Here is a 23364-nt window from a genome sequence, read left to right on the forward strand (position 1 = left end):
ATTTAATGGGTGGGCTTTCCAGATTGCTGTCTGCATTGGGACAATTGCTAATCAGTCAATCCACAAGATATGTCAGAAATTTACACACTGCTTTCCTGTGATTTTCTAAACTACCAAGCATTCATTGAATTTCCCTATCAGGTAACCCCACCCTCCTGGTCCTCTGTGTACCTTAAATCAAACACTAGTGCAAAAACTATACAAACCTAAACACATGAGCAATATGACATTTAAGTGTCCCTTCATTGTTTCATTTCATTCTATCCTGTATTATCCCGTCTCATCAGAACATAGTGAAGGGCATCATGGCTGATTTGTTGAGCTCAATATTAGTTAGGTTGCTGTAGTAGTTTTAACTTTTGTACGGTATAATATCCTTTACAATACCAAGGATGAAGATTTATCAATTTATTTATCAATAATTTATCAATTTACAGAACTCACTGTATTCCAAAAACAAAACCAGAAATGAAAATATTTATTGTTATAAACACTTGGATGTTACACATTGTTCTGCTATGAAGAACAGTAAATGCATGCTGTAAAATTCTTGGGGTACACCTAGTTAGACTTACAAGATGATAAACTAGGGAGGAATATGGCAAATCTGATCAGTTAGAAATAGATAGTTGTTGGGAATTGAGCCGATGATGGACATGGACATGGACTTAATAATGTATTGCTAATCAAAGAATTAGGCATAAACAGGCAAAAATAGTTCATCATCATAAACATAAGATAACATTCTGCAAGGGGTCACAGGCAACAACCATTTGATAGTGTGTTCACCAGCCATATATACACATGTCCTTCCAGGAATCCAGCGCCCTCCTGTAGAGACAAAGAAAAAATAAAGAGAAAAGTAACTTGATTGTATCCATCAAAGCTAGGCACTGGAAAACTTTATTTGTCATTACTGGACAGTTTTAGAAGTGCTAAAAGTGGGACGCACCTTTTGCTCAAAAGGCTTCATTCCTCCTGCTCCTAATCTGGGACTGCAACAGATGAACAAATAACAACAACAGGTGTCAGCTTACTGTGGAGTCAAGAACTGCCAGTGCAGAAACAACAGCAATTCACAATCATGTAAGGGACAGAATGAAAACTGGAAAGACACATCAACACTGTTGGCATATTTTTTAAAATAGATGTATGAAAAAAGAACATTCCCCACTGAAAACCTTTCAGTGTTGTATAAAATCACAGTTTTACACAGACAGGCTCAAAACAGTTGCAGTGGTTAGCTCTGTTAACACTGTTAGCAAGAAGAACCATAAGAGTGTAACCTGGCAATAAATTGCTGTGTCTCATTGGTCCCTAATGGGGGCTACTGCTGCGTCAAGGAAATGTGATTAAGTCCCCTAACTGAGTACATGAGTAACCATTGCAGGTTTAATTTATGGGTGCTACCACTTGGACTCTTGCAGTGGCACAGGCCACCTTTTCCAAGTTTAGTGCCCTCCATGTATGGACAGCAAGTCATGGAGAAGGCAGATGTCACCTAAGGACTCAAATAGATCCATGTAACACTTTTTGGCACTAATTGTTAAGCTTTTATGGCATTACTTTTACAATTACCCACACTATATAACTGCATAGTGAGCAACAACTTACTCCAATAAGATTAAATATTACAATTACAGCATCTGAATTGCATTGATTTTTAATCGGTATTTGACTTATATTCACATACTCCACTATCAAAAATCTTCAATTCAGCAAACACATCAAGATGAGGAAGAACTTTAAGATCGTGACAATGACTTACCTGGATATTGACCTATTTCTTGTCCGCATCTGCAACCACCGCCTCTGTTAAACAGACAGACAAGTTACTAGCTGTCAGAATATGAGAAGTCAAATACTGGTAAAGCAAATGCAACAACTCAAGTAAGGGTAAACGGAAACCCGTTTTGCCTCCACAAAACGATAAAACTTATGAAGTATTATATGTTTTAAAATCCCAACTTACGTCTGACCTCCAGCTTGCAGCTGACACTGGCCTCTCCGTGATCGTTCTTGGCTTTGCAGGCGTACACGCCGCCGTCAAAGTTACCGGGCTTACGGATCTCCAGAGAGCAGATTCCCTGGCGGCAGATCTGCCTGTACTTGGGGTCGTCTCCGATGATCATCTGGTTCTTCGTCCATTCAATCTTGGGCTGTAGAAAAACGAGTCACTTATATTATTCACTTGATAAGGAGAATGTGTTTGATTTCACATGCTTTTCTACATGGAACCATGATCTCAGGGAGCATGGTAATCATATTGGAAATGCCTTGTCGCCTCACAAACATCCAGTCAAATAAACAAGGAATGGCTATATTTCTGCTTATGTTTGTTCCATCCCTTTTGTTTGAGGCAGACACATGGTACACATTCAATTTGGGAGTTTTAAAGGCAGTGCCACCACACAGCTCAGGCTCCTCGAGGCCCCACAGGGCGGGAATGCTACGCATCTGACCCTTCTACCCCTGCGACCTGTCACCCTTCCACCCTCTTCTCCCCCTGCCCTCCTCCCCCTATAGACAGAATCCAAAAGCAATGAATACCAACTCTAGCCTTCTCTAGAGCTTCGTCACCCCGCTGCAAAAGACCGCCCACGCCACTTTCCTTCGGCGATCCAGCGGATTGTGCGTCCAAGGGGAGATGAGAGACCCAGACAGCGGGCTAACAAGGGCAGCTTAAGATCTTCCTCATTCCCAGCTCACAAGTCAACACACTGACAGAGATGGATGGGCCGGGGAGTAAGGTTGTTAGTTCAAAACCCTTAATTGTCATGTTCCGTCGCCACCAGATGATCAAGCAGCTGGGGGGGGCGGCCTGAGCAGAGTGACAGGCATGTGGCGCCGTCGGAGTTACGGTCTCACCCTACAAACAATGAATGAACATTCAGCTGGCTTAACCTCCACATAGCCCTGCTCTTCACCTAATGCATGTCTGTGCATTAGAAGCATAAGTGGACTGGCATGACCCTAACAGTGAGATGGTGGTTTTGGTGCCGGTGGTGAGGCAGGTGGTGAAGTCGGCAGTGGGTTTCCAGGGGATGGAAGTGTAGAAAGTAAGATCATATTTTGCTGGAGCTGCTGGTTTAGTGGGACAGCGCACTATAGGATTCTGGTTGGGCAGAGCAGCTTGTTACTGTACCTTTGGGCATCCCCTGACAGAGCAGAGCAGCTTGGTGCTGTAGCCAACAGTGGTGGCTCTGTCACTCAGAGAGGTGGTGAACTTGGGAGCCTCGCTGAAGTCGTGCTCCTTGTACTCGGGAGGCTTGTATTCGATACCTGGGAAACGGCAGAGAAACAGACTTGACTGTCGGGCGGCACCCTCTTCGTTGATAAGTCTATCAATAGGTTTTTAGGGTTTTAGCCAGTTTTAATGGGACTTTGATAATGTATGAGGTTATTTCCATTTCTGGCATCAGAACAATTCTCACAAATATGTATTGTTTTTCTTTGCCGTATCCTCGATCTAAAGGTCATTTGCATAGTTGCACATTTTGCACTGGGACACAAAATGTAGGGTTACAGATTTGTCAATAAAAAGACCATATATGATTAGCTGATAAAATTCTATTACCATTAGTCAAGGTAGAATTTCTTTAGTTGAGGATAGGCCTTCTTGGCAGATAACATTAATAGTTCTGTAGGGATAAAAGCTAGGAGACAAATAAGAGTAAAAGTGGGGAAAGCTAAGGAAGGTTCAATAAGACAACTACAGTGTCAGAGTAAAAATCAAACATGATGGTGTCAAACCGTGTGAATTCCATACATGACTACAGAACAAATAAATGAATGGATGAATTCCTCGGTGTCGGTGAATTCCACACATTAGTGGAGCAAAAATGTGGGGAGAGATACCTGTCTTCAGAATCTTGGCTTCGCCCTTTGTAACAGCGGCGGCCTCGCTCATGCCACACTTGTTCTCGGCAAACACTCTGAACTTGTAGGTGTTGCCCATGATGAGGTCAGAGATGGTGGCATTAAGTCTGTGGCAATGCTCCAACACATTGAACCATTCCTACAGAACAGAGAGAGAGAGAGAGAGAGAGAGAGAGAGAGAGGGAGAGAGAGAGAGAGAGAGAAAAATTTAAGACATGATGAATTAGCTGCTGAAATACTGAGGATTCAATGTTCATCAAATGTAATTTATCAGGGGGATCCAGCCACCAATAATCATCATACTTTATTTATTTACCCATCCACCATTTGGTACTGTAATCTTAGACTGATGATTACTCACTCCAGTCTTTTTGTCGGCCTTCTGGATTGTGTAACCTGTGATCTCTGTGTTTCCATTATCAGTGGGTACACCCCATTCCAGGGAAACATTGAAACCCCAGGTATCCACAATCTTTACACTGGCAGGAGGCCCTGGCAGCTCTGTGACAAAGACAAGCACTGATTAGTTACAACCAGCAGTTGTAACTCACATCTCACTGAACCAAACCCATTTTCCAGAACAGGCAACGAGGCAGCTCAAACAAATAAATCCTAACATCTACCGTACCATTTCACTCACCAACGATCTGCAGGATGAGTGGAGACTTGTCCTCGAAGTCTTCCACTTTCACACACATCTCATACACTCCGGAGTCTTCTCTCTCGGCTGCACGGATGAACAGGATGCTGTCTCTATCAGTGCTGCGGATGTTGACCTTCTTTGTGTCCAGGGGCTGGCCATTCTTTGTCCAAGAGACCACTGGTTTGGGTTTGCCCTGGGGAAGAGAAACCAGACAATGAATTGTAAAGGACTGGTGGTGGTTTTATTAGTCATGCATTTACAATACCGGTCATCTTCTGGTGTGCACTTACAGAGAAGGGGATGGTAAGGTTGATCTTGTCTCCAACATGCGCAACGTATCTTTGTCTGAGGAAACGGGGCAAACGAACCTTGGGGCGGTCTAGAGAAAAGAAAAAATGGTTATTATTCAGCAATTGGACACATGGAAATGGAAAGGAAGAGGTTTAAATTTACAACCAGAGAATTAAATTCATTACGGATAGAAAAAAAAAAAATTATTAGAGTATCATAGGCATCCTGGTGGCTCAGTTGGCTAATGTGTCTATCATGTAACTGTGATGTCCTGGGTTTGAACCCGGCCCGGGACCCTTGTCTGTGTAATCCCATGTAATCCCCCTCTCCCTTCCCCAACCTGTCCTGTCTTGCTCTACTGTGAATTATCTAATAAAGGCAAAAATGCCCCAAAGATAACCTTAGAATATCACGAGAACAGTCGTGACAAGGAATGACTTCTGAAATGATTGTACTTCTAAACAAGTATCTTATCTTAACGAGGGTCATTTCTAAAAGTGGTTTGGTGAGACGCACCACCTGCTAAGTCCAGCAGAGCCACGATCGTCAGGACTCTAAATAAAGCAGGCATACTGTAGTATATCACTCAGGCCATGTCCGAACACATGATTTGGAGCTACAGTTACTTCCACTCCTCATTAAAATCATAGACACAGTATGGTCACAGAAACCATTAGATGACTTCTTAAAACCAACTGATTTGTAAACTAAAACACAAATTGGTTGATAACACAGATGTGGAAAAAGGAAAAAAAGGGAAACGTTGAAACAAATGTATCACAGAAGGACTAAATCACATCTGTATATCAATACACATAGTATGGATTCCAGACATCTTGGCCACATGTGTGTTCGTGTCAAGTGTCTTGACACTCCATATAGGAAGGATTAGACCTAAAGAACATTTGCCCTGTAGAGTCTGTGGCATTTTTCAAAGAAAACAGTGTGTCTCTAGAGGTGTCTAGAGACTTGGGTGCCACCTGAGAAGCTAGATCTACCCCCCACCCCTCCACTCCCCGTCCCCCACTCCCATCCCCCACCTCTATGTGGAGTGGACACACTGGAATGTGTGCACCGTCCACTCCACCCACGTCCCCCACCTGCTCGCAGGCAGATCACTTGTCACCATCGATCTTATGGAAAGCAGCTCAACACCTCCTCAGCATGCATTCTGGCAATGCACACAATGCAATGCAAACCCTCCACGAAAAACATCTGTGTTAATAGCGGCGACATCCCAACTATTTTTCCAAGGCTTTGTGGGAAAGTCAACAGCGATAATTTCGTAGGAAACCATTCATAAGACTTCTCTATATGTGGACAACCTGCTATGGCTGACGCTGAACATGACGTTGAACATGGACGTGACCATTGAAATATTGCCAGTTCATTGGGATCAAGTTGCAATCCCTCCCTGTTCAACTCCCCATTACGCATATGATGCTTTCTGAGCCAAAGTAACACAGCTCCTCCTTTTAAAGCCCTCCAGTCCAATCATCATTTTACTGCAAATCAGTTCAGATATACTGTCAATGATTAACACCATAAGGTGTACAGTAAAACCTGCACTTTACACGTGGGTAATTATGACACTGTGTGTGCGGACCAGTATACCAACTCAAAGTGGAAACGAGCGAGAAGACCACAGTTCTATTACTATTAACACTGCAGGGTCGTGCCAGCAGGACATGAACAGCTGAGAGGGAAACATTGCTGAGCTGTTTCTCTTTGATGACTTCTGCACTTTACAAAACCTATTTTTTACTATCATGAGCCAGACTTGAGTCAAATGGTATTTACAAGACTTTTTTTTTAGGATTAGTGTTAGCCTACTTTACAGATGGGTTGAGCCTGTAATGTAGGGCAATGCAAAGAGTGCTAATCAAAAGAAACATGATTGCAAACTCAATTTAGTATACTTTTCTCTTTTCTGTGATGGCACAATTTGAATTGTCCTAACGTGATAAAACCCACTCACTTGGTACTTCTTGCAAATTAAAACCACAAACTCAAATAATTATTTGCAATTACACTTCGGCCCAGGTTTGATTTGAACTTTCTGCAACAGTCTAGCAATGCAATACTTGTTCAATCATGTGGATAGAGAGAACCCATGTTGTGCCTGTGTAGAACTAACCGACAGCAGTGATGTATTGTCACCTAACTGATGAGAAGATTATAAAAGCTTTGCTCATGACATGAGACATAAAAATGAAAAAAAAGAAAATGGCCTAATGAAGGATTCTACTGCCTGAAACACCAAAATATTTTTATGAAGTGGTGTTCAAGGAGCTCAAGGATGGGACAAGGCACTGACACTGCCAGAGTTAGGGGTTCAACCCATGCTGAAAATGGATACTCTGATGCTAAGGTGAACAAACGAGTCCACGAAACGGTGTGTTATGTTATGTTACGTCACTATGTTTCTGCGTGAACACTTCTTACCAGCAACCTCCTTGATCAGCACGGCCTCAGGGAGGGAAACAGGGGCGCTGCGGCCCCCGGCGTTCACAGCCACCACACGGATCTTCAGACGGTCGCCGGTGGTTTGGTTCTTAATGACGTAGCGGCAGGACTTCTGAAGATCCTCATTGATTGCTTTCCAGTCCTCAGCTGGGGAGGAAAATTTTGCATGGTGAAGACAAAATTGTCTCAGTTTACAGTTTATCTCACCATCATAGGATACAGAATTGGTTTGGCACGTGCAAACTACAGGTAGAATGAAGGAACAGATCAGATTCATGCTGATTATGACCAGCATTGAGGATTAATAAATTGGGATACAAACTGCAGTCGCTGATGTAGCTTTGCAATACAATATTAATAACATTGTGACAACAGATTTTGTTATGTCTTTGTGTTAAACAAAAACAGTTGCTGGTATTAAATGCAGTTTTGCCTGTAAAACAAGTACAGCAAATAAAATTCAATCATGTTTAACACAAATTCCACCACTCAGTATTTAAGTAATGAAATTGTTTTTCTGTGGGATAATAGCTTGCCCTGTTTGGTAAATTAAGCTTACATTGTAACTGTTGCTGATATTAGCCTGGGGCTGTAGGTCTAAAAGCAGGACCTCAAGCGAGACCACAGCAGTTTCTGAAATGCCTCTTTCCTTGTAGGGAGAGCTTAGGTAGCCTATCATAAATCTGCCAGTGACACTTTAGAGACAGGTGCAACTGATACAGCTGACCCATATTAAAACGGCAATTTACCACATTCCTGGGTATATTTAAAATGCACTTCACCATTGTGTGGCAAATAGAACTATAATGATAATCATTTATGTGAAGCCTAAAAAGGATCTTTCAAATAATAATTTTAATGTAAAGGTAGGCTGTGTCTTCTGTGTCTTTCTCGGAAACAAGGACTAAGTGGCTTCACAGAGTATGAACACCGCTATCTGACACTTCTCATTCACACGCCAGTGCAAGGAGCATCTGAGGTCAAAAGCAGAGCTGAACTTACTTCCATCCTTGCAGACTTCAATGGTGTATCCATCCAGACCACACTGTCCAACGGTCTCTGGCTGACTCCATATGATAGAAACTGAAGTGTCATTCTTATCCTCAACAAACAGGTCGAGGGGGGCACTTGTGGGCTCTGCACATGACAAAAAATAAATAAATCACAAAATAATTAAATAAATATTTTGTAGTTGACAGAAATGCACAAAATGGTTCAAACAATGAAAAAACAAATCACAATTTGACTCAAAGTTTGAGTTCACTCAAGTTGACGGGTACCATTCTTTATCTTAGCACTGTAATAGGAAGAGAACAAGTGATGTGAGGAGCATCATAGAAGGTGGAGATGATGCTTTCCTCAGACTGGTAGGTTACCTTTGGGTGGGGGCGGAGGAGGTGAAGGTGGTTTAGGCTCTTCTGGTGCAGGCGCCTCAGCAGCTTCAGCTGATGTTAGACAGGCATTCACATTAATGTCGGCATGGGTAGCAGCATGTAATGAGCAGAGCAATGTTCCAGGATCAACCTAATCCAACTCTCTGTCTGTCCCATACTGGGATGTAAGGAAGGATTGGCATTGTTATTACTCAAAGGCTTATCCAATTTGTCTCAAATTGGCACACCAAATGCATCTCAGTTATGAAAGAGAGGGGTGAACAGGAACATGTTTGGTTTTGTAAGTTGGTTTACCATCAACAGGTGCTTCAGGGTCAGCAGCGAGAGCAGCTTCCTCTGCGGCTGGAGCGGCAGCAGCTATTGTTAAATGTTAGATATTAATAATCCAGTGCATCAGCAGATCTGACATGTTCTAACATATGTTGGCTCTCCAGTAAACTATCAACCAGACTGTATTGCTACTGAGCTTGAAGTGTTTAGGAGTCAGCGTTGTTAGCATTATAGTAAGAGGCGGTGGTTCAAAATTGATTAATATTGAAAGTAAGGTATCTGTTGTGTCTCCAGTGATAGTCCTTTACCATCGGCAGGGGCCTCAACAGGGGCCTCAGTGGCAGCAGCAGGAGTTTCCTCTATAGCAGGAGCAGCGGCTGATATTAGAGGTTAGAAGATATTAGCATATGACATTCTCATTTTGAAAATGTTAAAAAGAGAGAGAGGAAAGGCTCAGAGTTCATCGAAGTAAGTAGAAATGGGTGGGATAGGCTGAAAAACCAAGAATCTCCTCTGAGCCCTGCCAACAGCTGGCTCAGCTGAGGCAGCAGGAGCAGCAGCTTCTTCAGAGGAAGGAGCAGCGGAGGATGTAGATGTTAGATATTAGAATGACGGATCAATGCTCACTGATAGAACCTGAACGCTCTTAAATGTTCTTGTTTTATTTGACAAAGGATGTTAAATAGAATGTTAAATAGTGGAGGATGTTAAATATTAGACGTAGCATTGAAACATTTCGTTATGTCATTGAAAGATACAAGTTGCTAATATGCGTTATGAATCAATTATGGAAGCACAGCAATACCAGTATCACCATCTGGCTCAGTGCAGAAAAGGCTAGTTGGTTTGCTAATGCTTGTAAGTAGTTGAGATATTTTTCATTGAAATAAGTGATTCATATTTCATATTTCAACTTAGCAAGTTTACTCATCACACAGTCTTGGGTGAATAAAGGAACGTACCCAGTTGGCATCGATTAATTAGCGCATGAGTGGGAATTGGGTAACCTCTGAAGTGGGCTTTCAGAAACTAGAGGTCCACAAGCAGGGGAAATAACCATGCAGTTTGATTTCCTTGGCTATCAAATCCTTACCAATAAATGGCACATTCACAATGAGCGCGCAAAGGCGCATTATGCGTAAAGGGTCGCCAGAAGGTTGACAGATATTTTCATACTCGGCCTTTCTCCTACCTCTTGCTTACCGTAAAATGAACCGATTACTCGGCCTTAACGGTGGATTATAACACTTTTCCATGGTTCATGCACCGACAAATGAGGTGACTGTAGATTGTATTTTACGCAGTATAAGCTACGGTAAGTCATGGCTCGCGCCACAGTGCATTACCATCTGGGGGTGGAGGGGTGGGGGCTTTGGGCTCCTCGGCCGGTGCCGCAGCAGGGGCTTCTCCCTCAGCAGGTGCAGCCCCCTCGGCCGGGGCTCCCTCTGCGGGCGCAGCCTCGCCCTCAGCGGGGGCGGCCTCGGCAGGCGCGGGCTCCGGAGCGGGTTCCGGAGCGGGTTCCGGGGCGGGGGCCGGCTCTGGGGCCTTCTCCTTCTTGGCTGGTTCTTTCTTTGCCGCCTTCTTGATTGGGGCAGGTTTGGACGGCATGTTGGAGGTTGCAGCTAATTCCCAACTCAGTAAGTCCTCAAACTTTATCCGATGCCATCATTCCTCCGGTTGTGACAGGCTTATGTAGGGCTCAGGGGGGTTAGGCTCCGCCCCCTAATGAATTTTATGTAATAGATATCCTACCTGGCACCATGTATTATAGGTTACACACTCCAAACCACCGTGTGTTTGTTATTCACTGTGCATCATTAGACTATTCCACTAGAAAAATGATAGCCTAATCAAATGTATATATATAGCCTACTTACTCGGCTTTCCAGAATGAAAAAACACTGTAATATTCCTACAGGGACTCAGAGTGTGTCTGTGTAACTCAATATAATAATAAATATAATCATGAGTTTTAAGTGACCTTAGTCATGCTTGATATTTTTGTATCCCCTGTGTTATCACTGCAATATTCCCATAGAGACTTTATGTGTGTCTGTGGTTCTTAAAAGTGAGTTTACAGTGACATCATCACTCTACTTTGTGGTATTATTTGGCATCACTAGGCTATAATATTCCTATTTTTCTAGTTTCTATTTGATAGTTGTATAGTATCTCTCTAAAATGTATAGAATTAGGCTACTATAGCTCTTTTGGCACTGTCAGACAAACTGTCACACCACAAGCAACAGAATAAATATAACATGTTTTTATTGACTCCAACAAACAGTGATAGGTGGATGAATGCCTTCAGAAGCATGCCATATCTGTGTATTGGACCCAACTCTGAAGAAATATACTGATCTTTGAGGGAATTACAGTATTATTATTTTTTTCTAATCAATGATTGTTGCCGCGTCCAGAATGCTGACCTATTTACAATCTTTACAATGACGTCCTGTACAAAATAGAGAAATGAAGTTTTACAAAGGATTCTTTAGAAAAAAAAGAAAAGAAATATCAAATATCTGAGTATTAAAAAGGAAAACATTATCTAGAATGATTCCCTAAACAATACATTAATGTTAACATTTTCTCGTCACACAGCAAGTTTACATGCATTTACAACACTTATAGAAACCCATCACATTTGCACGTGAGTGACATTAGATACCGCATAACATTTTTTTTTAAATCTTATTTTTAGTCAACAACAAGCTTTGCAAAAATATGACTATTCAGCAACCTGTATTGGCCTATAAGATCTGATTTAATTCTACTCAAATTCAACTTTGCAAACTGAAGTGCTGATTCTTGCCAACTATTTCAGGGACACAAATAATTCGATTTTAAATCATGTTATCTTTCCATGGAGGAATTTTATGACAATACAATTGCTTTTATCTGTCATTTGACTGCAATATAAGTCCACTTACTACACCTACCTACTGTATGTTGCCATTCATAAGGACAAAACACATTAGAGAGCATCCTATGGGCTGAACCCCTAAAACCCTGTCTCAATGCAAACAAACAGTCCTCTCTTTAAGGCTCAGTATCAGAAGCTTTCACTTTTGTCCTGCCATGCAATTTGGTCCAACCTAAGAACTCAGAGACAGAGCTGATGAATGCGCTGCATTTGCTCGCAAAGTTCATACATTTGCTGACTGCCAACACCAGTAGAAGTTGCTGCATAGTCCTGATACACTAGTTAGTAAACACACATCACAGCTACTACAGAGCAACAGGCACAACAACCAGTGAATGGGATGAGAAGCCTGAGCTGAAGGCTTTTGTTAACCTGCATACACAGATGAGGGTGGGGCATACTGTCTGATACCTGGAATATTTACAGTAATTGGAATAATTCTCAATTGGCATGATGCCAGTGTGAGAGTCACTGGCCATTTGGCATCTTTTCCCAGGGAATGGCTTTCTTTTTGTTGATGTTGTTTTTTTTACAGGTGACCAATCAGAGCTGCAATTTAGCCATTGGCTTTAAGTTGTTTGACAGTTTTTTTTATCAGCTTTATTCAAAAAGTGCAATAACAAAGCAACAAGAAGCTAAGACAGAATCTAATTTTTAAACCTAGGGAGGTTGCCCTTTTCTTATCAAATGATTCCTTTGATACAGCTTTGTGATAATCATCACACAAAAAGTGGCCTGACATTCATTTACAGGATTTATGTACACATGGGCATAGCTGAAGTGTGAGGACCTAGTGTAAATGTGAGCACCTAAACAATGTCAGTTTGAGATGGACAGATGGATTATTTTGACAACACTAGCACACACCATAGGCCCACTTACTGCGTCATCTGTCACCTACCATCTATATTTACTCCATTTTGACGAGCTTTACAAAAATGTACACAAAGTACTTTAACACGTATTTTAATCTTTTGTCACTGACTGCTGCTTTTGAGCAAATATTCCTCCTAGATATTTTAATCTGTGTCACTGTCCTGTGTCCCCACCAGTTTTCAAATATGAATACTGTACGACAACATCAACATGGGCATACATCATACAATGTCTCACATGACTCCACTGTCTCCACTGAATGTCTTGAACAACTCTTTAACAACACTTCTTAAAAGTTATCAGAAATTATGTCTCAGATCTATTTCACATTAACCCTTTTCTCTACTGCTTGACAGTTCTAGTGCACAAAACTCTTTCTAGCCTACCCAGAACATCTACATGGTACTCAACACTAAACAGAGTTTGGGACATTGTTAAAGAGCACCATAAGTACCTAAATGTCAATATATGCATGAGTGATATTAGCAAAGAGATTTTAAATTCTATGACTGTTTGTGAAGTGCACAGACACTTGCAAATGAAATGGGGATAGGTAGCTGCAAAGTCATTACTCAACCAGTATTATAAATGTCTCTTATGCAGGATACAGTTTTGCAGTGATAAGGCTTCCTTTAAAAGCACCTACTACATGATTGGTATTGTTGTATGGTTTGTGTTTTATAAGTACAATCTATACATTCATACAGTATAAGTAGTTGAACTTAAACCCCTAACTTGACAGTCAATATGCAAGATTAAAGTTTAGGTACAGTATTTGGTTCAGCATATTAGATATTTGCACCATGCAACTAATGTAGATAAAATAACTGCAATGTAGCCTGATTATATGTACATAAAATATACAGTAACTAGAGTTTGAATGCTGGGGGACAGATTTACCGTACTATTTTCAAAATAAAGGTTATAGATAAAAAATCTCAATTTGATTCAAAAAGCATTTGGTCAAATGCATTTTCATCAGAGGGTGTTATATTGTCATACCTGTGTAATTAGTATCTGATACCTGATATACTGTATATGGTAATAGTGGTGACACTACTTTATTTCATAAAGCAGGTAATACAACTAAAATAAGTAAGTGCTTGGAAAAAAATGTAGGATGCTGCCAGCAACAAAGTGATGAACTCACATCACTAATAAATAAGTTTAGTTTTGTGCAAAAGAGTATGACAGCAATTTTAATTTTCCGGCTTACGCATGATTAAAAAAAGGAAGGTACCGCAGGTCGTCATTCATCACTATATGAATATGTCAATACTTGCCTTAGCAAGTATACCGACATTGTTTCATAATTCTCTCATATTGAAAAAAATATATACTGTATGACTGACTGAAATAAAGACTGACTGAAATAGAGTTGAGGAGATAATTGGTTTCTGACTGTAATATCGCCGGGATGATATTGATGAAAGCACCAATACTCTGCTGAAGTTGAGGTGACACTGAAGTCTTTGTTTTAAGGCATTATGTTTGTTTGATGAGATTCAAACAAGTTCACCTGCTTGGGTTGTGAAAGTTCAGGATTGCATATGTATAAGATTTGGCCTTCAAAGACTTATACAGGAGATATGTACTGAAGAACTTTGCAATAAACTTTGCAATAAACGTTACGCATCTGTCATGCTGTCATACTCTTTTCCAAATGAGTCACAATAATTGAGAATAACTTCATTTGATAAGCACACCATATCCATATGATGCACCTGAGCACAACACAGGATCTACTGTATGTGCTGTTGCAGTAATCACCTGATTAAGCCTAAGACAATGGGTTGTAAATGTATTGATCTATTAGCACCGGTCCTATAGTACTGAGGGCAAGAGTAGTGAATAAAGGGAATATATTTGGTCAGAGGTGAATGTCCTCCGGTCCAAATATAGTAAATTAATAGAATATAGAATTTCATTCAATACTTGTGAACAAATACTTGTTAGAATGAATTGGAATGAAAGTTTTTGAATAACCAATTCACATTTTCAAACTCCTAGAGTGGGAATGACCCTAAAACCATTTCTGAAGGTTAATGTGTTCCTGAATGTGCACTGTATAATTGAAAATAAAAGTTATACTTGAAGTGCTAAGTCTTAAATGTAAGCATTGTGTTCAAAGTTTAGGCAGGCTGGGGTCTTCTTTTTCCGGAGATTCAATGTAATTGGCAGCCTCTTGAAGTTTCAAAAGCATTGCCATCTACAACAGACAAAGAAGAGAGAAAGGCGATAATCAGTAATCCCAAAGTATCCATATTGAATTGTAAGTAGGGTTGGGGTGTGGAAGCATTTTATCAAATCTGAATCCAGTATTGAATCTGCTCATCAGATCTGAATCCTTTCGAATCCCTTATCGAACCTTTTCACATAATTAATTGGGGAAAAAAGGACTGTGCCACAAATATTGCATTTTGCCATATTCTGATTTAATTTTGAGAAGCTTTCAAACACTTGAGTCGATCCGCCATGTTGACAAACACACTGGGAAGTGGGGACTGGGGATGCAAGCGTATGACATATCGTATCATGGAGGTCTGGGGGATTTGATAAGAGGATTCGGTCAACTTGGGGATTAACGAATCTGGGTATTTTGGTAACTTGGAGCCGATTCCAAAACTTAACTGGATAAGGGAACCCAACCTTACTGTAAGGCTGATAACACTTGACAAAATTCCTACAAAATAGTGAAGATCATGACACCATCTCTCTTACCAGAGGATCAGACTCCATGGAGCTGGGTGGTGTCTCCTTGTGAGGCCTCTCTTCGCTGGGCTGCCCTGGGCTACCAGAGCCTATACTGGGGGGAGGCAGGTGGAACAGCTTGGCCTGGTCCTGCTGGGCAGACGGCCAAGGCAGGGTGCCCCTCACCCACTCCACTGGGTCCTCCCATACTGCCTTCTGGCCATGGACCTGAGGCGTCACAACATGCCACAACAAACGGCAACAAAATTACAGCAAAACATTTCCTGTGAGAGAAACACTGCTGGCAATTCCTGAGGAGTAAATGGAACAGGAGCTAAAGCCAGCTGGAAAGCATGATCTAAAGCTGTTTCAGTGTTAAACGGCCGGGTGACTAACGGTGAAACAAAGCCCATCTCTAGTGGTTTCTAACCTTGATGCCGTCCTTGGCCCCCTCTTGAAGGTAAGGGATAATGGAATGGTTCCAAAGGTCAATGAACCAGGATCGAAACTCATCTACCGTGACTGGACAGGAGAGGAAAAAGCAAGGGCCTGAGGAGACAAAGGGAGGAGAATGAGCAACGATGAGGACACACAATGATAATAAAATGCACATCATTCATACAAAGTTATCAGTATCCCAAAATCAGAAAGCTGCTTTCTTTAGAACAGTCGAGTCTCAGAAGCTATCCCCCCCCTTTTGTTCCCCTGTCATGGTCAGATAGTTTCGTACCAATGAGGAAGTCAGATGTGCTGTGCTTCTCCAGGAAGGCGTGCAGGTGATACCACAGTTTGGGCACCCAGTCCAGCACCCTGATCAGGTCCTCATTGGTCAAGCTCTTCTCATCCTCTGCCTCCATCAGCTTCCTGTGCAAGTAGCGTACCAGGAAGCCGTTGGCTGGCTCCACATTGTTGGAGAAGGTCACCATCCTAAGTTGAGGGAAAGGATATACAGACATATCAAAGTACAAACCACTATACCAGTAGGCTAGATTGTTAGCCGCATCCGGCATATTATGTCTATGCTAGCTCTTATTCCCATCAATATTAGATGCTTGGGCTTGCCATTAATGTTAGATCCATATGGGTGCAGGCTGAGCAAATTATGTCTGTACTGGACCGGGTCAAAGTTAGGTGAGATTGTTAACAGATTGTTCCGGCCATATTTTGACTGGGGAACCCTGATTCAACTGTCAAAATCATAAATATTGATTTTGCTTTTAGTGTTTCTTTCTTTCTCGCTCCATGTCACACTTGGCTAAGACTAGCCCCCTCGCTTCATGAGTGTAGCTGTACCTTATGCTGCATTCAAGTGATGTGGGAATAATCCTTGAAATGACATGACAGCTCAAAGTAACAGCTGGGAAGTGATCATGTATTCAAACTCGTCTGAAGCCGTCAAGCACCATGACTGATTGGTTGGTTGGTTGGTTGGTCATGATTATTGTTCTCAGCTTTTTCACAAATACCATACATGCAGTAAGCAAGTGATACATTTGAGTTAATAAAACTCTGTATTGGTGTTCATGGCATTGAATCAAATCAAATCATAATGAATCATATCCTATGAGATCACATACAAATTAAATGTAATCATATTGAATCATTGACCTGCTGAAAGATATTTTTACTTTTACTAACTACATATCAAGTTTCATATCGAGTCTGTTTCACAAGTCTAGGCAGAAGAAATTCAGATCCATAACACACAATACAATATTGCAGGAAAAGAAAATACACCGTGAACTGATCTCTCACCTAAAGCTGAGATGCAGGCCATGGTTAGCAATCATCTTCACTGGTTGATTGCTTGTTCCAATAATGTATGGACTAAAAGAAGGAACAACATTACACAGTTCAGGTTATATTAAACAATCACATAAATACCCTCCCAACCATTTGGAAGGATGACATTTTAGATTTAGGTGATTGTGTGTGGAGTTTACCATTTGTGATATTTGCAGGTGAGTGCGCCATTGACAAGTTCACTGAGGGAAAGAGGATCATGAATATCGTCCAGGATAACTACTAATGGTATTTCTGATGTACTGGTTTCCCGATCAATTTGATTGGCCAAGTTAGAAAGATAGAGCTGTAAATCCTGAGGAGAGGCAGAGAGAGAGAGAGTCAGAGAGTGAGATGATGAATGACCAAATAGCCCATACTGTTGCACAGATTCACAGTGTAAATCCACTGTCACATGGGATATCAGTCTCCCTCACCTTGCATGACTGGCGGTGCATGTTGAAAGTGACCACGATGCCATCTGTGACTTCGCGGGCGCTGCGGTCCACCAGGTACTCAGCCAGCCGGGAGGTGAGGTAGCTCTTCCCCGTGCCGCTCGGTCCGGACAGGATGAGACGGCGATGCTTGAGTAGCAGGCTGATGTAGTGTTGCATCATGGGCTTGGGAATGAGGGTCTCAAATACCAGGCTGTCCACACACTTCTCCTTCAATCCTGGAAAGTGAGGGATGAATGACATCGGACTTTGTGTTGTAAACAATGGTGTTAAAATCAGAAATCTGTTAATCACTACGCAGGAATTTGTCTTGAAGAACTTTGATTTGATACTCGATAATTAATTAGAACACATGGGACAAGTCACATGTAAGAATACTGTTTAGCTCTATCATATACTACAAACAATTTACATTTCAAACATGGCGGGCCTTGGGTTGGAATATGTTATGGAAACATATTTACATCACCTCGCATGTCCCTCATAAACAACTCAGAGTTCCAACAGTCTCCTCTCAAAATAGCTTTGTATCAAGCGTAGGGAGTCTGTGCACCGCCCACCAGCCTGCAGCAGTGTAATGTATCATCACCCCCGTCCCCACTTCACATCTACGGGGTCTGTGTGTCTGAGGCTGGTCGACCAGCTGGGCCCGGACTCAGATCATGTTACCCGTGGCCCTGTGTGCACTGTGTCTGCTTTCCCAGCTCTCCCAGCACTGGCTCCCTGCATTCCTGCGTGCAAAGGTGGTGAGAGGTCGCCTACCAACCCAGCACTACCCTCTCCTCATACTCACTGATCGTACCTCTGGTTTAGAGTCACTAATGGCCTCTACATATGCGCTACCCTTGTAACCAAATGCTGCTGTTTTGAGAATATACTGTAGATAGCCCACATACGTCTGTGTTAGTAGTTAAAAAGTAAAGGCCGTATGCATTATTTAACCAAATGAAATTGCAAGACAGTGTTCTAAATATGTTTGAAATGTACATTGTTTATAGTATATGATAGACGTAAACAGTATTCTTACATGTGACATAAATAAATGTTGTGTCATAAATATGTATGCGTCATAAATATCGAGTATCAAACCAAACTTCTTCACCAAGACAAATTCCTGCTTGGTGATTCGCAGATACTGATAAACAGGGTGAAATTTCAGTCCATTTCAGATGCTGCAATAAGGTCAACTGAGTTTATGTTTTGCTCTGGGAAAAGCACAGCCAGACAGTCCACAGTATAGACGTGCATGTTGGAGTTCTGATGTAGACAAAACACAACCTCAGCCATAGTGCACTGGGTCTCAAAGACAGAGAGACAGACAGGCCCAAATGCAGTGCTCTGATAAGCAGACAGGCATGAGGATTTGCACTTAGTGGAGACTAGGATCAGACCATTAAACACCTCAGATAAACACGGTACATGATAGCCAATGCAGCATCTCTGACTGACAGAGGAGCCCTGATGAATCACAATAACTAGACTTCCAGCAATATTTTTTCTGTGTGGATGCAGTGTTCAATCAAAAGATTTGTGGTTTTGTAATTTAAGAGCTTGCATTGAAAATGGAAGCTGGACCGTCTCCAACCATAGCATGCTCTGTTGTAGAAAGGGAACAGACATTCCAGTGCTGAAATAAGGAAGTCTACCTCATTAGCCCAAATTCTGAGTTCTCTGACTGAAGTAAAAACAGCGCTTGCTGTGTTTAGGTTGTACCAATTCATTTCTTTGGGATCTGTGCGTAAGCACAATATCAATGCTTTCTAATGACAGAATTTATATTCTAAAAAAACAATGTATGATAATGCTGACTTCAACTTTGTGTTCCAACAATTAATTAACCTTCCATCGAGGACCACATTGGAAATAAGTGTTTTGTGTAACACTTTCATGTGCCATCCTCTGGGTTCAATGTATATGTTAAGTCTTTTAACATGTTTTATTATTTATTTTTTTACCCATAATAAATTCAATCAATCAATCAATCAATTAACCTTAATGATTTCTATGACGTCAATGATGTGAATGACGTCAATCTTTAAACTAGAATTACTGTACGGTTATATACTCTATGGTTAGTTCTATATTTCTCCACAGACCTTTCAGGGCCACAGTGATGCTGCTGGGACCTCTGGACATGCAGCGAGAGGGCTGGCTCTCAGGAACCTCCCCACCCAGCACCCTCTTAATGTGGCCCATACTGTAGCTGTAGATGGAGTCAGTAGACAGGCCGAGGCTGGAGGTGGGGTCGACCTTGGCTATGTACACCTGGAATAAAAGAAGTGAATATTAAATATGATAGTCTGTTATGAAACTGAGTAAAACTGGCTGCATGTCATTTTATGTGTGCATGTGTATGAATTATTTTACAAGGACAAATGCAAACATACAACCAGAAAGACAAATAGCTAAAAAAAATAATGTCATACAAGGGGCAGTTGTTAGCTAATGATAAATATCTTCCACTATCTGTCCTTGGTGCAAGTACACATACTGTATATATGGGGGTTAGGTGCCCTTGCTCAGGAATACTTTGGTGGTATTGAGCACTGTCAGTACTGGGAATTGAGCCAGCAATTCCCAACTGGCAACAACCGGGTGGCCTTGCTAATCGCTCTGCCAACCTTTTACAGTGAACGTTTTACACAACAGAGACACCTCATTTATTATATCTGCCCATTCTCTTCAGACCGGAGGTTCAAATTAAGTTATTAAGCTATTTTTACATTTACTTGTTTTCCAGCACCACATAACAGTTGAACTCTTTGATGTGCGAACATGCTAAATTTAATGTGACAGCTGAATTACAAGTGTGAACATGCTTGACGCAAAGTGTACATTCAGTTCTTGGACAGGTCACATTCAACCAGGTTGTCTGTGGAAGCTGTCTCACCTTAAAAGCCTGGCTGACAGCTGAGTCCAGCATGGGCCAATCCATCCTGCCATTCACCCTAACAGTGCCAACGAAGAAGTCCTGTTGTTTAACCTCCTGTTGAAGGTGAAGAGTAGCGAAAAGGTGGTAAAGAGGTTTACAATCATGTTTATAGGTCTGAAGAATGTGCAGAAGGAATAGTGAAAATCATGGCACGCAAAATACTTACGTCTTTGTAGACATGCAAATTGGCAACACAAACCACCACCCTAACACGGTGGTCATCTCTCTGTGAGGAAAAGCTGAGGGAATCTGTAGAGAGAACCTCTGCTGACGGTAATAAATAAGAATGCAAGAGAGGATAGAAAAACAAAAAAAAAATCATGAGGCATGTGTGGCACCAGGTGCAATTAGATGCAAGCAATAGGCATTTTTGGTTTTTAAATATAAGAACTTCTTCTAGCACACTGACAATAGAATAAATAACAACCTGAGTAAAGTACATACATGTCTACATTACACACATTTACACTGTATTAATAACTACATTAATCTATTGCATTATGAATTAATTAAATATGCTGTTTAACACAATAAAGCAGAAGCGTTGCTGAAAAAGAATTCCAAAGCATTCCAGTTGTGCATTCCAGTGACTTCCCATACATAACATAAAACACACATATTTCAATATGTGCAGTATGTCCACCAGACCAGGGTCAAATACTATTTATAAATAATTAACTGTATTGTCCTATGTTTGAAAACTGGTGAGTTACCTGAGTTGGTCCCCTCACTCATCCCCCTACTGTAGCTTTTGGGCATCTGCATGGCTACCGATTGCCGTGGCGATGAGCCCCCCAGGGTGGTGAGACCTGAGGACTGGGAGACGGAGCTCGAGGGGCCGGGAGACGACGAGGGGGAAGGACCGGTTGTCTTCAGCTGGTCATTCTCAGCCTTCAGGTTCTCCACTGTCCTCTACAGACAAAAACACTGGTATTACTGCACCATTCATAAATCACACACTGACGCTGACTAGTTTGTTGGTTTGTTTGTGTGTAATGTTTTGCTTATGGGTTACAGTATGCACTCTTTAGGCCATGCAGGACTGTAAGGGAAATACAGTGTGCACTCGTACACCAGGCAGTATGGTAGAAGTTACACAAGCATCAGCCAGCTCTAGGTTAGTGCAATGTACATTCACATACCAGCAAGTAGCTTGGTGGTTTTCTAACTATACTGGATTTTCTAACTATAGTCAACACATTAATTCAATATTTTGTTATGTGATTCTCTTAGTTGCAATAACATTGTGCTATAACTGTACTTTGGGGTTAACTGCTTTTTAAAGTCACAGTACTTTCACTCACTTCAATCATGCACAGCCCTCCACCCCATGACTCTACTTGAGCACCTAGCTAACTTCTTAATTAATTAGTTAATCATGCATGATAGCAATATCAGATGCATTGCCCATCATTTCTGAAAAAGACTGCAGTGTGTATATGGAAGACCCAGAAAAAGTTTGTTCCAAGACTGATAAAAACCCAAGTAATTGTTCCAAAGATTCAGGTTCAACACACATTAACTAGCATCAGACCAACTTCTTTCAAATAATGTTTTTTTGTCAATTTAGGAAGTAAAAACAATGAAGACAACAAGTCACACATACCTGCATGCTGGACATGGCCTCCTGCAGCTGCTCCAGCTGATGGGCAGAGGTTAGCGCCTCCAGACGGATGTCTGTCAATTTCCGTTCCTTCTCCCACAGTTCAGAACGCAGGTTTGATACGACCTTTTCTTCCCCCGGCTCACCTTCTTCACAGAGTCTGGGGACGATCAGTTCATATAAGAGCATTAAATATAACAACATCATGAGAGAAGAGTAACCGATTTCCAGTGTTAAACTATAACTAATTCAGTGAATATATAGGACATTCCTTAATCATTTTAGGATACATGCATAGATAGCATGTGTTTACAGTAGGTAATTGTCAAATGAATGGAGCTCTAGTAATATCAGCTTTGCAGATCTGATTCTCACAGGGACATCTGATGTGTTCATGTTATAATGCACTTTGTTTGCTGTTGTGACCTACTGTAAGGTCAACTGATCATCTGTGCCTTCGCAGGAACAGTCGTACCCAGATGATGATGCAGAGGCAGAGGACTTCATGGATGAGGGAGGGTTATCCCCATCATGGTGGACTTTGGGGGAGGAAGGTGCCGAGGATTCTGGGGTGGCTATCTCCTCAATGTCAGCGTACGACCCTGATGGCTTGGAGCCCTTCTTACTAAAGGCCTTGTTGAAGGAGCTGCGTAACTGTTCAGAAAGGAAATAAGAGACTGAGATCAGCTCATTGTGAGCATTAAATCTGAAGACTACGCCTGGGTAAAACAGTATTCACAAACTATTCTTAAAAGCATTTGTGTTAAGCTGCTTGTATCACATGAGTGGAGTTTTCTACTGTAGGTAGTTGTCAACCATAAAAAAGTATAAAAATAATTTCCTGTGAACCTTCTGGTACTTCTTGTATCGTTCTACGTGGCAAGCCCCACCCATCTGATGATCTACACAGTTTAAACAAATACTAGGAATTATTTGCAAGTGCAGTTATTGTATATCCAGTCCATGCAATCCTGTACCTCTTACAGTGTCATCAATTTCTTTAAAGCGATTCATTTATTTTTATTTAAAGTAACCACCTAATTTGCGATGTGAATAAAAAATAGGACTCTGATTCTGTTTTTTTGCTCTTTTCTGAGGCAAAACTGCGCAGATATGAATATCCAAAGCTAATCTGTTGTAATGTGGAATTAAATGG

At 41.4% G+C, this 23364-nt stretch overlaps 2 protein-coding genes across 2 annotated transcripts in view; both read right to left on the minus strand.

Moving 5' to 3' along the window:
- Positions 1 to 545: 545 nt before the first annotated feature.
- On the minus strand, positions 546 to 10551 carry mybphb (myosin binding protein Hb). The gene is made up of 13 exons (XM_071542318.1): positions 10290 to 10551; positions 8656 to 8697; positions 8282 to 8416; positions 7259 to 7426; positions 4813 to 4901; positions 4520 to 4715; positions 4241 to 4380; positions 3859 to 4018; positions 3146 to 3282; positions 1973 to 2159; positions 1769 to 1812; positions 953 to 995; positions 546 to 831 (listed from the first exon to the last, which is right to left on the minus strand). Exons 1-11 carry the CDS (start codon positions 10549 to 10551, stop codon positions 1781 to 1783), a joined length of 1548 nt encoding a protein of 515 aa, XP_071398419.1. The 3' UTR covers positions 546 to 831; positions 953 to 995; positions 1769 to 1780.
- A 658-nt stretch (positions 10552 to 11209) lies between these two features.
- nav1b (neuron navigator 1b) overlaps positions 11210 to 23364 on the minus strand; it is a 56027-nt gene continuing 43872 nt past the window's right edge. Inside the window, exons 21-33 of the mRNA XM_071542268.1 lie at positions 22684 to 22862; positions 22212 to 22368; positions 21319 to 21517; positions 20772 to 20869; positions 20564 to 20659; positions 19770 to 19938; positions 17656 to 17891; positions 17380 to 17534; positions 17192 to 17263; positions 16167 to 16363; positions 15867 to 15985; positions 15467 to 15664; positions 11210 to 14954 (exon numbers count right to left, since the gene is read on the minus strand). Of these exons, the coding sequence (XP_071398369.1) occupies positions 14871 to 14954; positions 15467 to 15664; positions 15867 to 15985; positions 16167 to 16363; positions 17192 to 17263; positions 17380 to 17534; positions 17656 to 17891; positions 19770 to 19938; positions 20564 to 20659; positions 20772 to 20869; positions 21319 to 21517; positions 22212 to 22368; positions 22684 to 22862 (1959 nt within the window). The 3' untranslated portion in view covers positions 11210 to 14870. The remainder of the gene's footprint in view (positions 14955 to 15466; positions 15665 to 15866; positions 15986 to 16166; positions 16364 to 17191; positions 17264 to 17379; positions 17535 to 17655; positions 17892 to 19769; positions 19939 to 20563; positions 20660 to 20771; positions 20870 to 21318; positions 21518 to 22211; positions 22369 to 22683; positions 22863 to 23364) is intronic.

Source organism: Centroberyx affinis, unplaced genomic scaffold (assembly GCF_046629955.1).
Source record: "Centroberyx affinis isolate AG114_WGS23_722 - 3 ecotype Tasmania unplaced genomic scaffold, CSIRO-AGI_Caff_v1 ptg004049l_1, whole genome shotgun sequence".
NCBI lineage: Eukaryota > Metazoa > Chordata > Actinopteri > Beryciformes > Berycidae > Centroberyx > Centroberyx affinis.

Bases quoted from the DNA above. Each gene is read 5' to 3' on its own strand.
- mybphb (XM_071542318.1), bottom strand. From the start codon at position 10,551: ATGCCGTCCAAACCTGCCCCAATCAAGAAGGCGGCAAAGAAAGAACCA. The intron at 4,019-4,240 runs GTGAGTAATCAT...TCTGTTCTGTAG, and splicing joins AGGCCGACAAAAAGACTGGA to GAATGGTTCAATGTGTTGGA. The intron at 1,813-1,972 runs GTAAGTTGGGAT...TCTGTTTAACAG, and splicing joins CTGCAAGCTGGAGGTCAGAC to AGGCGGTGGTTGCAGATGCG.